The sequence below is a fragment of the Siphateles boraxobius genome, unplaced genomic scaffold (assembly GCF_051911475.1).
Source record: "Siphateles boraxobius isolate OS27281-9 unplaced genomic scaffold, OSU_SipBor_1 99, whole genome shotgun sequence".
Lineage (NCBI taxonomy): Eukaryota > Metazoa > Chordata > Actinopteri > Cypriniformes > Leuciscidae > Siphateles > Siphateles boraxobius.
The window spans coordinates 2,845,001-2,859,573 of NW_027509229.1; the positions used below are offsets into that span (position 1 = coordinate 2,845,001).

General features: G+C 43.0%; 1 protein-coding gene across 1 annotated transcript in view; it reads left to right on the top strand.

The window, feature by feature from the left end:
• Positions 1–10,107, top strand: part of l1camb (L1 cell adhesion molecule, paralog b) — a 252,651-nt gene extending 242,544 nt beyond the window's left edge. The window contains exons 27-29 of the mRNA XM_077225092.1: positions 8,578–8,650; positions 8,738–8,749; positions 8,839–10,107. Coding sequence (XP_077081207.1) covers positions 8,578–8,650; positions 8,738–8,749; positions 8,839–9,103 — 350 coding nt within the window. The 3' untranslated portion in view covers positions 9,104–10,107. The remainder of the gene's footprint in view (positions 1–8,577; positions 8,651–8,737; positions 8,750–8,838) is intronic.
• The last annotated feature ends 4,466 nt before the right edge of the window (positions 10,108–14,573 follow it).

Sequence of the window (14,573 nt, forward strand, 5' to 3'; positions counted from 1 at the left end):
CAATTTTTGCCATATCTGGTCGGCACATCTTCCTTTTTTAAGAATGACTTAAAGGCAGGGTAGGTAGAGGAGGGCAGTGCATGTAGTGACATCATGTCAGAATCACAAGTAATAAAATAACTAACTTTATCAGTATGAATATAAACAATTAACATGGCTGTTAGTACTCACTATAAAGCTCACATATCGATACTGGTAAAGTTTAAAATATTTTACTAGCTCGTAACGGAATCAAACTCAATATAAGGCAAAGCTATAAATAGCTTAATTGATACACGTTTGCCGTTCCTATCAGTTACACTGTGATGAAGGTGCATTTGTAAGATTCATAACATAAGATTGTTTACAGATAAACTGAGTAACATACACTCAAACACCTTCTCACAACTGCATTGCAGACACAAGATAATATAACACACACACACAACATATATTGTATAGCACATACAGATAAAACATAAAGACATAGGTAAACATATGTAGAGCATATAACAACAAACCAAACGTGAAACAACGGAGCAGGTAGAGTTCACGGTGAACATAGGAACAAAGTTTAGGCAGAGGGTAAAGCTAGGTATAAAAATAGATCCCCTAAACTTTTTAACATAAAGTTAGATTTGGCAAAATTAAACAAAACAGCTTTCAACTGCAGATAGGCCTATTGCTTATTTATCGTCTCAACCCTGGCTCACTAACAGTAACGTTATACCAGTCGACACCAAAGTTACACTGTCATAGCTAAGCCAGTGTAACGTTAGTTATGCTACGTAACGTTAGGTAGCTATATTAGGTAGCTACGTGTGCTAGTGATATATGCTTCATGAAAAAATAAATGCCATCAAAATGAAAACAGCAAGATTACCTGTCAAGCCGAAATAAAGCCATCATGGAGTCACTTTTCAGCCCCTTGAGAATGAGATCCCTCAGTTGTCGCCACCGCTGGAAAGCCACGCCGATATTGACTCTCCTATGATTTCTTGATTTATCCAAAGACTTTTTGTTCATAGCTTTTTCAAAAACTGTCTTCCTTTTTTTAACTTGTTTGACTTCGCTGCCTCTATATGCAGGTACTGAGAATTTTGACTGTTCTTTCTCTGCCATAATTGTTATTACCAGCTTCCGTGCCTCTTCAAACGGGTGCGCGCATTTGGGCTGCTCCTGTATCAGCAGAGGTGGTATCCATGGTAGCGAGGGAGAGTGACAGTCGCCCCAGCCAATCATTTCTTTCGTCCCGAATGGAATAATGAGCTGTGTTTATTGCAGTCCTGAGAGGACTACAGACATTCGATTTTTATCATTTCTTTTCCAGAGTACTTACATTTTAATTATGCATTGATATATAAAGACAGTTTAAACAAATTTGGAAAAAAGTATTTTTGGGGAATTCTACCTACCCTGCCTTTAAAGCTACAATATGTAAGAATTTTGCATTAAAATATCCCATAATCTCAAGGTCAGTGTTATATATTTTGTTAAGTTGATTACTTACAATATCCCAAATGTTTCCAACTATTTTTAAATCATGAGAAAATTGCGATTTTAACCAAGGAAACGGGGCGTTACAGCAGGGGGAGCTGGGAGTCGCCAGTCAATTGCGTCATATCCGAGTTACCCTCGGTTTCCGCTCGTATTGCGTGGAGTCCTTGACAATTGCGGAAGTTGTAGTTGTAGCGTCTATCAAGCTACAAACGTTAGCTTGTTTCGTGCAGTCGTTACGGAACACAGTTATTCTTTACCGATTGCAGCTGGTTCTGTCGACAAAGCATGCTTAATTTTATATTTTCCAAATGTAGCATTCGTTAATAGTTATGTTTATGTAAGGGAAGTATTATTGCTTTAGATTTGTATTTAGTTTATTGACATTGTTTATCACGTCTGATGTTTATGGCCATGTAAATAAATATAGCATGTGTTATACATAAAGATTAATCAGTATTTTGGCAAATGATGTGGGTATGTTCGAATGTACTTTTACAACAATTGTTTAGAACATGTAAAACTGCACAGCATTATCACAATAATGAATTCGACATACAGCAACATCTATGATAACCAATTTAGTATTAAACCTTACTATTCTTGCGGTTAATTCATTTTAATGAAATAAAAGTTCAAGAGTCCTGAAGGAAGAAGACAGGGATCTGCGTGACTGGGAAAAATAAATATTAAATATTAAATAAATATTAAAATAAAACAAACAAACAAAAGTCGCACACAACGCACATTCACCGTGGCAACCGCGACGGCACAAAACAAAAATGAGAGCTCGGATCCACCGGTTTTCTTTCTCTGCGTAAAATTTTCTCTCCAGTCTCTCTCTCTCGTTCCAGCGCGCAGCTTATAAGCGGTCTCTCCACGCCGATCACTGCAATAAGACACAGGTGTTTTTCATTTGCACTTGACCTACTTCCCGCTCGTCTCTTCTCTCTCCCATTACAGACCGCGCTGAACCAGGCCACCCTCGCCACAAAAAGCATTTCATTATAAAAAAAAAATTAACCTCATCCATGAATATGATTTTCCGATTCCCGTCTGACTGATTTACATCCACGGTGGAGTTTAAAACGACAGTTCCCATCATCCCACGCTCCTTCACATCGTCACCAAGCTACGCCGTTGTTGTTGTTTGGAATGTAGCGCCATCTAGCGGCAAACAACTCTTGCATATTGTACCTTTAAGTGCCATTCTTTGTTCTTTTCTCAAAAAAAGCTTAACTCCAAGTCCTCCAGAGTCACGGCCAAAGTCAATTCGAAAGACCGCTGTTCTCCAGCAGCACTAGCATCTTCTTTGTTTTCAAGTATCAGGGAATTCACGCTGAACCGTCACATCTCTGCCGTCATTATGTTAAGCCCGCCCACCAACTCTATACACGATGTGATTGGCCTGACTAGAGTTTGTTTTTCCAGCTCGAAAGCCAACAGAGAGTTGCTAGACTACACTGACTGCAAAATAAATGTTGCTGCCGCTAGGGTGCGTCTAGATTTCTAGGCTAGTACAATGCAATAAAACCACTTAATCATTAAATATTAAATGTTTTTACCCAGTGCAAACAGTGAGACATACTGAAAAGCCTAATCGTGAGATTGCCTTTCTCTTTGTGTTTAACTGTAACAATTTTGTTTTTAAAGTTATTCTTTTTTTAAATATTTACGTTTCATAAACGTTAAGTACACAAAACTTGCTTCGATGCATGCTCAATCTCAATCAGCATAATCCCGCCCATTAAATACAACAATTAGAATGTGTGCAGAAATGTTGTGGGATCTTTGGATTCTTGGCGATAATAGTGATTTATATGTCAGGATTTCTCTGATTTTTATTTACGATCATTTAGATCATAATTTCACGTATCCTAAATTTGACATGAACACACTCTCAAGTTGTATTTACCACTGGGAAACTCAATTTAATTTTGACAGCCGAGTTTCAGAGTTGGGCGGGAACATAAACTTTAAACATGGTGGAGGGGAGAACGATTGTTGCAGTGACTGCTATTCTTTAGTAGTCTCTCAACAACAGCTACATCTTCTTGTCTTATTCTTGTCTTAAAGTAGTGCATATTTAAAGCATGTTCAGACCAAGAACGATAACTTTAAAGACAATAATAGGACAATATCGTTCTGTTTATTATAAGCGTGCTGCCACTTCCAAAGAAAATATTTCCGTGCAAATAATGATCAATAATGCAATAAGGCCTTCCAATCTTTTCCATCAAAACTATAAAGCAATTAAATTACTCTTTGGCCAGTGGAAAAGATTGAGAAGACTTTCTCTGAAATGTATTTTATACTATTTGACTTATTTATTCAAAAACAAGGCAAGGATAGGCTACTAAATGATTTTTAGCAATGTAATGTGACGGCACATCCGTATCTCATATTTTCCTAATGTCTTGTACCGTTAAAGATGGTATCACGTGGAGGAATTTGCATTTGCAAAAGTATGCAGATGAGGATATGCATAGTAAAACTATTTATGGCTAACATTTATGATTATTTCGGGGATGAGACGCATGTGCACACATTCTTCTGCAAACTAAGATTTATAAAGGGAATTTTGCACAGGTTCTGCCACTGTATAAGTATCACAAGTCTAATATTTTTGCGTACGCCATTTTTGCCTTTTGGGCGTACAATCCTACACACAGTTTTATAAATGATGGATTACCCTTTTATAAACTTCTGCAACCTCAACCTTGTGTGATCCTCAACCTTGTGTCTCAGAGCAGTTCATGTCAATTATACACTTCGAATGGTTATTCATATATGTAAAGGTCAGTTCACACCAAGGATGACAACTATAATGATACTGGCACAGTGAAATTATATCATTGGAATCACTTTCAGAACGGTTTATTCCAGCTGATGAACAATAAAAACACTGAGAGGCAATCTGGGGAGCCATGGCGGTGCGGGATGAAGCAGACGGGGCTGTAGATCAGCACAGCGGAGCAGGAGACCACCACAGTAGTGTAGACGGGGCTGTAGATCACCACAGCGGAGCAGGAGACCACCACAGTATAGCGGACGGGGCTGAAGATCCCCACGGCGTAGCAGGAGACCACCACAGTATAGCGGACGGGGCTGAAGATCCCCACGGCGTAGCAGGAGACCACCACAGTATAGCAGACAGGGCTGAAGATCCCCACGGCGGAGCAGGAGACCACCACAGTATAGGAGACGGCGCTGTAGATCACCACGGCGGAGCAGGAGACCACCACAGTATAGCGGACGGGGCTGAAGATCCCCACGGCGTAGCAGGAGACCTCCACAGTATAGCAGACAGCGCTGTAGATCCCCACGACGGAGCAGGAGACCACCACAGTATAGCGGACGGGGCTGAAGATCCCCACGGCGGAGCAGGAGACCACCACAGTATAGCAGACGGCGCTGTAGATCACCACGGTGGAGCAGAAGACCTCCACAGTATAGCAGACGGCGCTGTAGATCACCACGACGGAGCGGGAGACAACCACAGTATAGCAGACGGGGCTGAAGATCCCCACGGCGGAGCAGGAGACCTCCACAGTATAGCAGACGGGGCTGAAGATCACGACGGCGGAGCAGGAGACCTCCACAGTATTGCCAGACGGGGCTGTAGATCACCACGACGGAGCAGGAGACCACCACAGTATAGCAGACGGGGCTGTAGATCCCCACGGCAGAGCAGGAGACCTCCACAGTGATGCCAGACGGGGCTGTACATCACCACAACGGAGCAGGAGACCTCCACAGTATAGCAGACGGGGCTGAAGATCACCGCGGCGGAGCAGGAGACCTCCACAGTATAGCAGACGGCGCTGTAGATCACCACGGCGGAGCAGGAGACCTCCACAGTATAGCAGACGGCGCTGTAGATCACCACGACGGAGCGGGAGACAACCACAGTATAGCAGACGGGGCTGAAGATCCCCACGGCGGAGCAGGAGACCTCCACAGTATAGCAGACGGGGCTGAAGATCACGACGGCGGAGCAGGAGACCTCCACAGTATTGCCAGACGGGGCTGTAGATCACCACGCCGGAGCAGGAGACCACCACAGTATAGCAGACGGGGCTGTAGATCCCCACGGCGGAGCAGGAGAGCTCCACAGTATTGCCAGACGGGGCTGTAGATCACCACGACGGAGCAGGAGACCTCCACAGTATAGCAGACGGCGCTGTAGATCACCACGGCGGAGCAGGAGACCTCCACAGTATAGCAGACGGCGCTGTAGATCACCACGGCGGAGCAGGAGACCTCCACAGTATAGCAGACGGCGCTGTAGATCACCACGACGGAGCGGGAGACCACCACAGTATAGCAGACGGGGCTGTAGATCACCACGACGGAGCAGGAGACCTCCACAGTATAGCAGACGGGGCTGTAGATCCCCACGGCGGAGCAGGAGACCTCCACAGTATAGCAGACGGGGCTGTAGATCCCCACAGCGGAGCAGGAGACCTCCACAGTATAGCAGACAGGGCTGTAGATCCCCACGGCGGAGCAGGAGACACCACAGTATAGCAGACGGCGCTGTAGATCACCACGGTGGAGCAGGAGACCACCACAGTATAGCAGACGGGGCTGTAGATCACCACGGCGGAGCGGGAGACCACCACAGTATAGCAGACGGGGCTGTAGATCCCCACGGCGGAGCAGGAGACCACCACAGTATAGCAGACGGCGCTGTAGATCACCACGGTGGAGCAGGAGACCACCACAGTATAGCAGACGGGGCTGTAGATCACCACGGCGGAGTGGGAGACCACCACAGTATAGCAGACGGGGCTGTAGATCACCACGGCGGAGCGGGAGACCACCACAGTATAGCAGACGGGGCTGTAGATCACCACGGTGGAGCAGGAGACCACCACAGTATAGCAGACGGGGCTGTAGATCACCACGGCGGAGCGGGAGACCACCACAGTATAGCAGACGGGGCTGTAGATCACCACGACGGAGCAGTAGACCACCACAGTATAGCAGACGGGGCTGTAGATCCCCACGGCGGAGCAGGAGACCACCACAGTATAGCAGACGGTGCTGTAGATCACCACGGTGGAGCGGGAGACCACCACAGTATAGCAGAAGGCGTTGTAGATCACCACGGCGGAGCGGGAGACCACCACAGTATAGCAGACGGCGCTGTAGATCACCACGGTGGAGCGGGAGACCACCACAGTATAGCAGACGGCGCTGTAGATCACCACGGTGGAGCAGGAGACCACCACAGTATAGCAGACGGGGATGAAGACCACCAAGGTGGAGCAGGCAAAGCTGATGACAATTACGGCGGAGCTAAAGACCCCCAGGCCAGATCTGGTGGAACTAGAGTTCACCACGGCTGATCAGGCGAAACTGTAACACAAGAATACAGAGAGTTGAGGATTGGCCTCAGGGGCCGCGTCAAAACAGGCAGAAAGCTCAAGGGCGTCCTCCATAGTCATAACAGGACCAGAAGGGTTTTCTGGGTTATTTCAGGGCAGACTGGAAGTTCAACAACGACCTCCGTGGTCATATCTGGGCAGACAGAGGGTTCGCTGACAACCTCCGCGGTTGCATCAGGACAGACAGAAAACTTAGGGACGACCTCTATTGTCACATCAGGGCCGACAGGAAAATTGGGAACAACCTCTGTGGTCGCATCAGAGCAGACAGAGAGTTTGTGAGCAGACGCTGTCACCTCTGGCAAAACTAGCTCTGGTGCCCTGCCTCAGGAGATGCTGAAACGTATGTGACCCAGACACACAAAATTACCATCGTCGTAACGGGCAGTGCAATCGACAGTGGGAGAACCTCTGAGACCCCCAGACTCTATACCACCACAGAGATGCCGGCTGCTTGCATCGACATTAGCGGTGTGTCCTCCAAACTGGAAGCCAGTCTCAAACGCCTAGGGACTGCCTTGGTAGCTTCAGATAACGGCTGAAGACTCTGGCATGGCGGCCATGACGGCTGGAGACTCGGTGACCATGTTATGAAAAGGATCTGCTGTTGGGACCACCAGTCTGGAAGTTACTAATGACCATCAGAACTGGACATGCTGGAAACAGTTAGTGATGGCAATTTCAAAACACTGCTTCATGAAGCTTCGAAGCCTTTAAAAATCTTTTGGTTCGAATCAATGGTTCGGGGCGTGTATAAAAACTGCCAGAGTCACGTGATTTCAGTAAACGAGGTTTCATTACGTCATAACTGTTCTGAAACACTTAGAAATTTCAATGGTTCACCGCTGGGGGCGATGAGAACCAATGAACAAGTGTCTATGGGTTTTACCTGATCTCTGATTAGTTTTATACATTTGTAGCCGTTTTAATTAGACATTATTAGTATAATTAAAATGAAGTAGTTAATAGTCTTATTGGCCTGTTTAGCTGAGCCATTAATAGGACAAACAAAACAAACCCTAACAATCAATAAAAGAACACGTTTACACATGATAATCTTATTACATGATTAGATAATTGCATTTGAAAGATTTTACTTTCAGTAAAAAATTTGCAATAGATGTTTTTATGCATATTTGGCCTGGGTTTTTGTTGCATTTACACTGTTCTGACCACTAGGGGTGTCGGATTGCTTCGAAGCCTCGGCACAATAGGGCACATTTGATTCAACTGTTTCAGTGTTTCACAAAGCCTCGATATGCCCACCACTAGAAACAGTGTTGGTAAAAACTCAGTTGTTGATGCATACTGCTGAATTTACTGAGAAAACTGAGAAATCCAGGACAACAGGCAGAAGATCAAAACCAAGACACAGACTTTCCATCTAATGACTGAATTAACCAGACTTATATAGGTAGAGTTGACAAGGTAAATGATACACAGCTGATAGCAATCAGGGCTGATGAGTCTGGGCAGCGATTTCTGGGAAATGTAGTCCATAATAGAATGACAATGAACAAGAGGGGAGTGCCCTCTGGTGGACATCCAGTAACAATTGTATGTTTTATACACATTGAAAATAGCCTTTATTTGACCGAAACTCTAGATCTAGATAGCGGTGAATGTACACAATAGTGCTGCTGTTTATAGGGTTGTCAACGTAAGAGACACTCTGAATTTATGGTGCGTTCTATTTTTTGTGTTTCAGTGAAAGATAAAGAGGAGGGTCAGGTGGATGCTGGGGCCCGAACAATGAAAGATGATGCGTTTGGAGAGTACAGGTAAGAGCAGTTAGACAATTATGTCACATTACAGTGTCAATAATTCTCTCTGTTCATAAGTCTCTCTGCTTTCATGCTTGCGCACAGATCTCTGGAGAGGTAAGAACATTCACTGACTCCGTCATCCATGTACACTGACTGTTTCCTGCTGGACTGTAACCGAAACCTCTGGTCTGTCTCTCCATCAGTGATAACGAGAAGTGCTCCATCAGTCAGCCATCTGTCTGCGAGAGCAAACGCAGCAGTAACGACAGTCTAGCCGACTACGGAGACAGTGTTGACATCCAGTTCAACGAGGACGGCTCCTTCATCGGCCAGTACAGCGGACGCAGGGATCCACACACTCACGGCGGACACGACAGCTCGAGCGCCACGTCTCCCGTCAATCCCAACATGCCTCCACCCAGCATCAGCTTCCCCACTTCTGTGACAGGAATTCTGGGGCCAAATTAACACACGCATGTCCCTGACCATTTGAATGAGAGGCACTGATGGTATTAGACAGGATATTACTATATGACGCTAGAAACATCATCCATAAACACCACCGGCTTCACACTCACATAACGACACACATGCATCCGACAGACGCCAATAAAGTGCAGGACAATTGCTTATAACATTCCATCCAAGCACTGAAAACTGTTTACAATGCTCACCTTGCTTCTTCCCAGTTTACAGCAAGTGATGTTTGAACTGGAAGGTGTTCCACTAAGTTCTCTTGCTGAACTCCGGTAGAATAAAGTGTGATAGACTACAGACGCAGCCAGGGAAATACGGCCATTCGAGAGTTCAGGACAGATTTTGGCCTTGTTCACATGGCGCAGAAATGCAACTTGTTTTGAAAATGCTATCTGTAGGAGTGACTGCCAGCACTGTCTTTTTCTGAATCTGATTGTTTATAAAGCATAGTCAATATTTGCTGTATCTATAGTGCATAGGTTGCTGTAGGAAATAACGTAATAACAGTAGATGTCAGCACTATGGCCTCTACTGTACTACAAAAAAGATAATGTTGACAAGACACTCTGATACATGAGACATAGCTCACTTTTTAGTGAGTAAATTTGAAAACTTTTCCACACAAACAAATGCAATGAAATTGAATATGAGTTCAGGCTAAGATTTGAATTGGCTTTTTAAAAACAACTGTTCAGTTTCTCACTGTTCGAGCTAAAGACTGCGTCTCTGAACAATGCCTTATGTAGGAAATAGCAGCTAGAATCACTGCGATGTTCCTGTGCGATCACAGGTAACAGTTTGAAAAGAGAAAATCCTTTCACATTTCATTATCATTTGAAGGCATTCTTTCTCCATTTGCTTTTAAAAAATTTGTTAATTGTTTTTAGTATTTTTTGGTTGTAATCATATGCATGTTCTTATTTTTTTTTTATATGAAATACATCTATATACATCATATTTTATTTGATAGAGGCTAATATATTTTGATTTATATATATATATATCATCATATTATTTATTTATATTTATATTTTTTTCTTTACATATTACGTGTAATGTTTGTATCTTTAATTTATTTTTATTCATGTTTTATAATACAATATGTATGAACAGTTATTATCCTACCATGTGTGTCTCTCTGTGTCTTAATAATCAAAGTTCAGGGCTTTTAACGTGTATCATTTGTATTGTTGCCCAAGTGTGTTACCCAAGTAAGCTTTTTAAATAATGATGTTTTTGATGCAATTTATTACGTTAAATCCCTTTGAAGTACATACAGCCGCTGCACTAAAGCCAAAATTTGTGATTTTGACACTAACATATATTTTTTAACTTTTTTTTGTCCAACTAGAATTGATATCCTGCAGCACATAACAGCATGAGATGTAGTGCTAGGCTAGTTGATGTAGTGTGAGGCTGTGCCTGCTGTTCTCCTGTAATGCTGAGGCTAAACCCCGTCGTGTTGCCTTACAGAGTTTGATAACTCTCGTGTCTGTCATCAGTTCATCAGCTTGCAAATAATAACACTCAAGCAGTGCAAATGATGTACAGTAAATTATTACTAACAATAACAGTCATACAATATAATCTATCACACATTTGTCATCAGTTGTTTTTTTCTAGTGTGGGCATTCTTTGAAATAAATGTAGTCGGGCTGATCCTGTCTGTATCTAATGTATTAAAGGAAATGGTGACTTCAGCTTATGATAAATAGACACAAACTGATGTAGAAAAGAACATATTGATGGTTCTTATTCTGAATGTAAGTAATCTTTTACAATTATTATTTGGTATGTTTTCACCTTCTATCTTTATTATTGTCATATTTATACCAGATCCATGGTCTCATGTTCAATTGTAGATTTAGCGTTTAGAGCACTGATATCATAGTGTTTTATTGATATCATTCTGGAGCATTCTGCTGGCTCTATCCAAAGAGCAGAAACACCTTCAGACAGTCATTATGGCTTTGAGTTTACTACTCAATAATATTATTTGTTTTATATAACATATGCCACTCATAAACCATCCTCAATTGTACTGATTAAAGTCATGCTGCGACCGCCTGGTTAAAATCTCAATATTAGGAATATTTACAACAAATGTATGTAGCCTGTGTACGCATTAAAATCTATTTTCCTACGAAAATAACTTGAGTAAAACGGGTGGAAGTGCAGTGAATGGCTTTATTAGAACAGCTGTAAAAGAGCTCAAGTGAACCCACACAGTGAGCACATCACCACCCTTCCCAGCTTTATGGGGTATCTTGATAATGTATGTAACCCTCTCTTACCTCTGCCTTCTATTTTTAAATCTAAGCCTTAAAATGACAATAAAAAAGGTAGTCAGTGTGGTATTTCAAACAATAACTGCCTCTATGATTAACAACTGTACCATGGTGAGAGATAAATCATGATGGACTATATCTGTAATGCAGCGGGAATACAAGTTAAGTATGGAGCTTGTCAGCGATGCTTCTTTAGCCCCTGTGCTGTATCTAAAAATACAATAAAATAAAATTACATAATGGTACAATATTCATTTAATTTAATTGACTTGATATGGCTTCATATTTCTTGCATATACATTCCACATTATTAATTGCAGCTAAATATGAGTCACAAGCCTAAATTTGACTGCACTTTTTCATTTGTCATTAATTCAGTTATGATCAAAAATAATTGTGCAACCTCAAGAGCATGAAATACAATAATCTGTGTAATGAGCAGGGTGGGGCCAAGAGTAGTTGGAACGAAGCGAGCTTAATAAACGACACCCATGAGTCACGCCAGTCTAGAGTCCCATGGAGAACCTCCGGAAGGATAAAAGGAGGATTTACAACAGTGGAAGATGAGAGAGGACCAGGCCTGGGACTCTTAAGTTTATGTGTGGCAGTCGTCCTTGACCTTTTGTTGTTCATGTTTATTTTGTCATTAAAGTTACGTTCATTGTTTTCTTGAACTGGGAATATCATTAGATTGATGTCAAAACTGAGAGGGCTGTTAAAGTGCCCTTGGCACTGCGGGAAATTTGTGGTGCATGAGTATGGGTTGAGCAGAGTCTGTCGTCCACCGGGCCACTGACCTGCGAAGGCTGTTACAGCCTGACATTTATATGCTCCAGGAAGTCTGACATTTTTGATCTTATGAAAAGTGCATGCAGTGAACTTTAAAATACTTCTATTTGGGGATTCATGTAATTGTCATCAAATTGGTCAACGTTTTGCCAAGACATTTTAGATGTGATATATTGAAAACATTTTTTGTTTAATATTGGTTTTGCTATGGCGAGGCAATAAATCTAAGGCAGAAAAATGGTGCATTGATTAATTTAGATCAATTTTGAGTTGTATGTTTTGTAATCTCTACACACAGGTTTTGGGAGATTCAACTCAGAGTGTCAGAACAAACAATTCACCAGGCAGGAGTGAAGGGAAGAAAAAACTTAATTTTCTTTATTCTAAAGGTGTGGGAGAGGGGAGAGGGAAGAAAAACTGCAAACTGAGGTATTACTTCCTTCTTGAGCTGGCACTTGTAGCATCAAATCACTCCATCTGGAAGGAAGGCAAACGAGATGAAGAATATCCCAACAATATCCCCTCAATTTTTCAATGTCCCATTTCTTGCAAGATATTCTTCTCAAGGAGTAGCAACTTACGACTACCATACATGACCAGGTGCTCCATACCATCCTTCAGGTAGGACAGCATTGCTCCAATCCCTACTTCTGCTCTGCTTCTTTGGTCCACTTCACCTGGTTTGGGAGGTACTTGCAGGTGAGTTCGTTTAGGAGGGCTGTTTCTGTAACAAAGCCAGGGATGAATGTCCGGGTGGTAACCAACTAGCCCAAGGAAGGTATGGACAAAGGTTTCAAATTTCCTCTCCCAAAGGTGTACCCCAGATAGTTGGCCTCTTCTTGAGCCAGTGAACAATTAATTGGGGTTGCTGTTAGACTCGCTGCCCGTAATGCCTGTAAAACAGCCTCTAGATCAGTGGTTCTCAACCTCTCCTGCAGGGACCCCCTGACAGGAAGTTTTTGTTTTAACCCTCAAATGGCACACCTGATTCAATTAATTAAAGGCTCAAATGCTTAATGTGTAACTCACTAATTGAATCAGGTGTGCCATTTCAGGGTGAAAACAAAAACATGTCCTGTTAGGGGGTCCCTGCAGGAGAGGTTGAGAACCACTGCTCTAGACGGTCCAACTACTGCTGTGGACAACAATGTCAACAATGCGCCAGCATATTGTTGGTGCGGGCAGAGGACTCTATCCATGAGTCTTTGAAATGTTGCGGGAGCCCCGTGGACCCCAAAGGGAAGAACCCGGCATTGCAAGACCCCCTCAGGAGTGGAGAAGGCTGTCTTCGGTTTGGCTTGAGGGGTTAGAGGCAATGGCCAGTATCCCTTGGTCAGGTCAAGGGTCGTGATGAAGCGTGCATGAACCAACTGCTCAATTAGCTTACCTATTCTTGGCATAGGGTAAGTGTCGAACTGGGAAATTAGAATTGCGTGCTCCCATCTGGTTTTGGTACAAGGACAATGGGGCATAACCACGCATTTTGGGACTCCTCTATAACTCCTAAATCCAACATTTTCTTTACCTCCTCCCAGATTGCTTCCCTTTTAGCTTCTGGAATCCTGAAAGGTTAAAGTCTGACGATTGTCAGGTTCTGTCATTATATTATAGGTTATAAGATGGATCTTGTCAAGGGAGATCAGAGAAGATGTTGCGGTTTTGCAATAAAAGCTCTCGTAACTCCTACCTCTGCATAGGGGAGAGTTGATTATCCATCTTCACCTCGGGGGTTACGGGTAGAGGGACACTGGCTATGAAGATCTCCATTAAAGGGGTGATAGGTTAATGCCAAGGTCTCAAGATGTTTATGAGGTAGATTTGCTGGCCCTTCCTGCGGCCGGGTTGGCAAACTCTGTTGCTGACTGGGCCTGTCCGCTCTACAATTTCATAGAGTCCAAGCCACCTGCCCAGAAATTTGCATTCATTGGATGGGATTAAGACAAATACCTTCTCACCAGGGTGAAACTCTCGAATCTGTGCCCCTCTGTTTTATACCCTGGCCTGCTGTTGTTGGGCCTGATCCTTGCCATTCGGTCAAGCATCTGTTCTACCCGTTCAATGACGGTGTGATGTCGTGAAGACTGCTGTTCCCAACTGTCCTTGGCGAGGTCCAGCATTTTCTCAAGCTCATTTATTTTTATTTTATTTATTTATTTTATTTGTAGAAAAAAGACAAATTGATAATTTTAAATACATATTAATGAACATTTTTCACAAATGTAAATAAACCAGATTATAGCCATAGGCTAATTTCCATCTGCAGACCCCTAAACAGGTAGATGTTACACATAAATACATACAGACACATTATGCACAGGCTATATACAGAGAAGCAAGGACAGTAACAGTGATAACAGCATATTAGGACATTAAGACATATTACA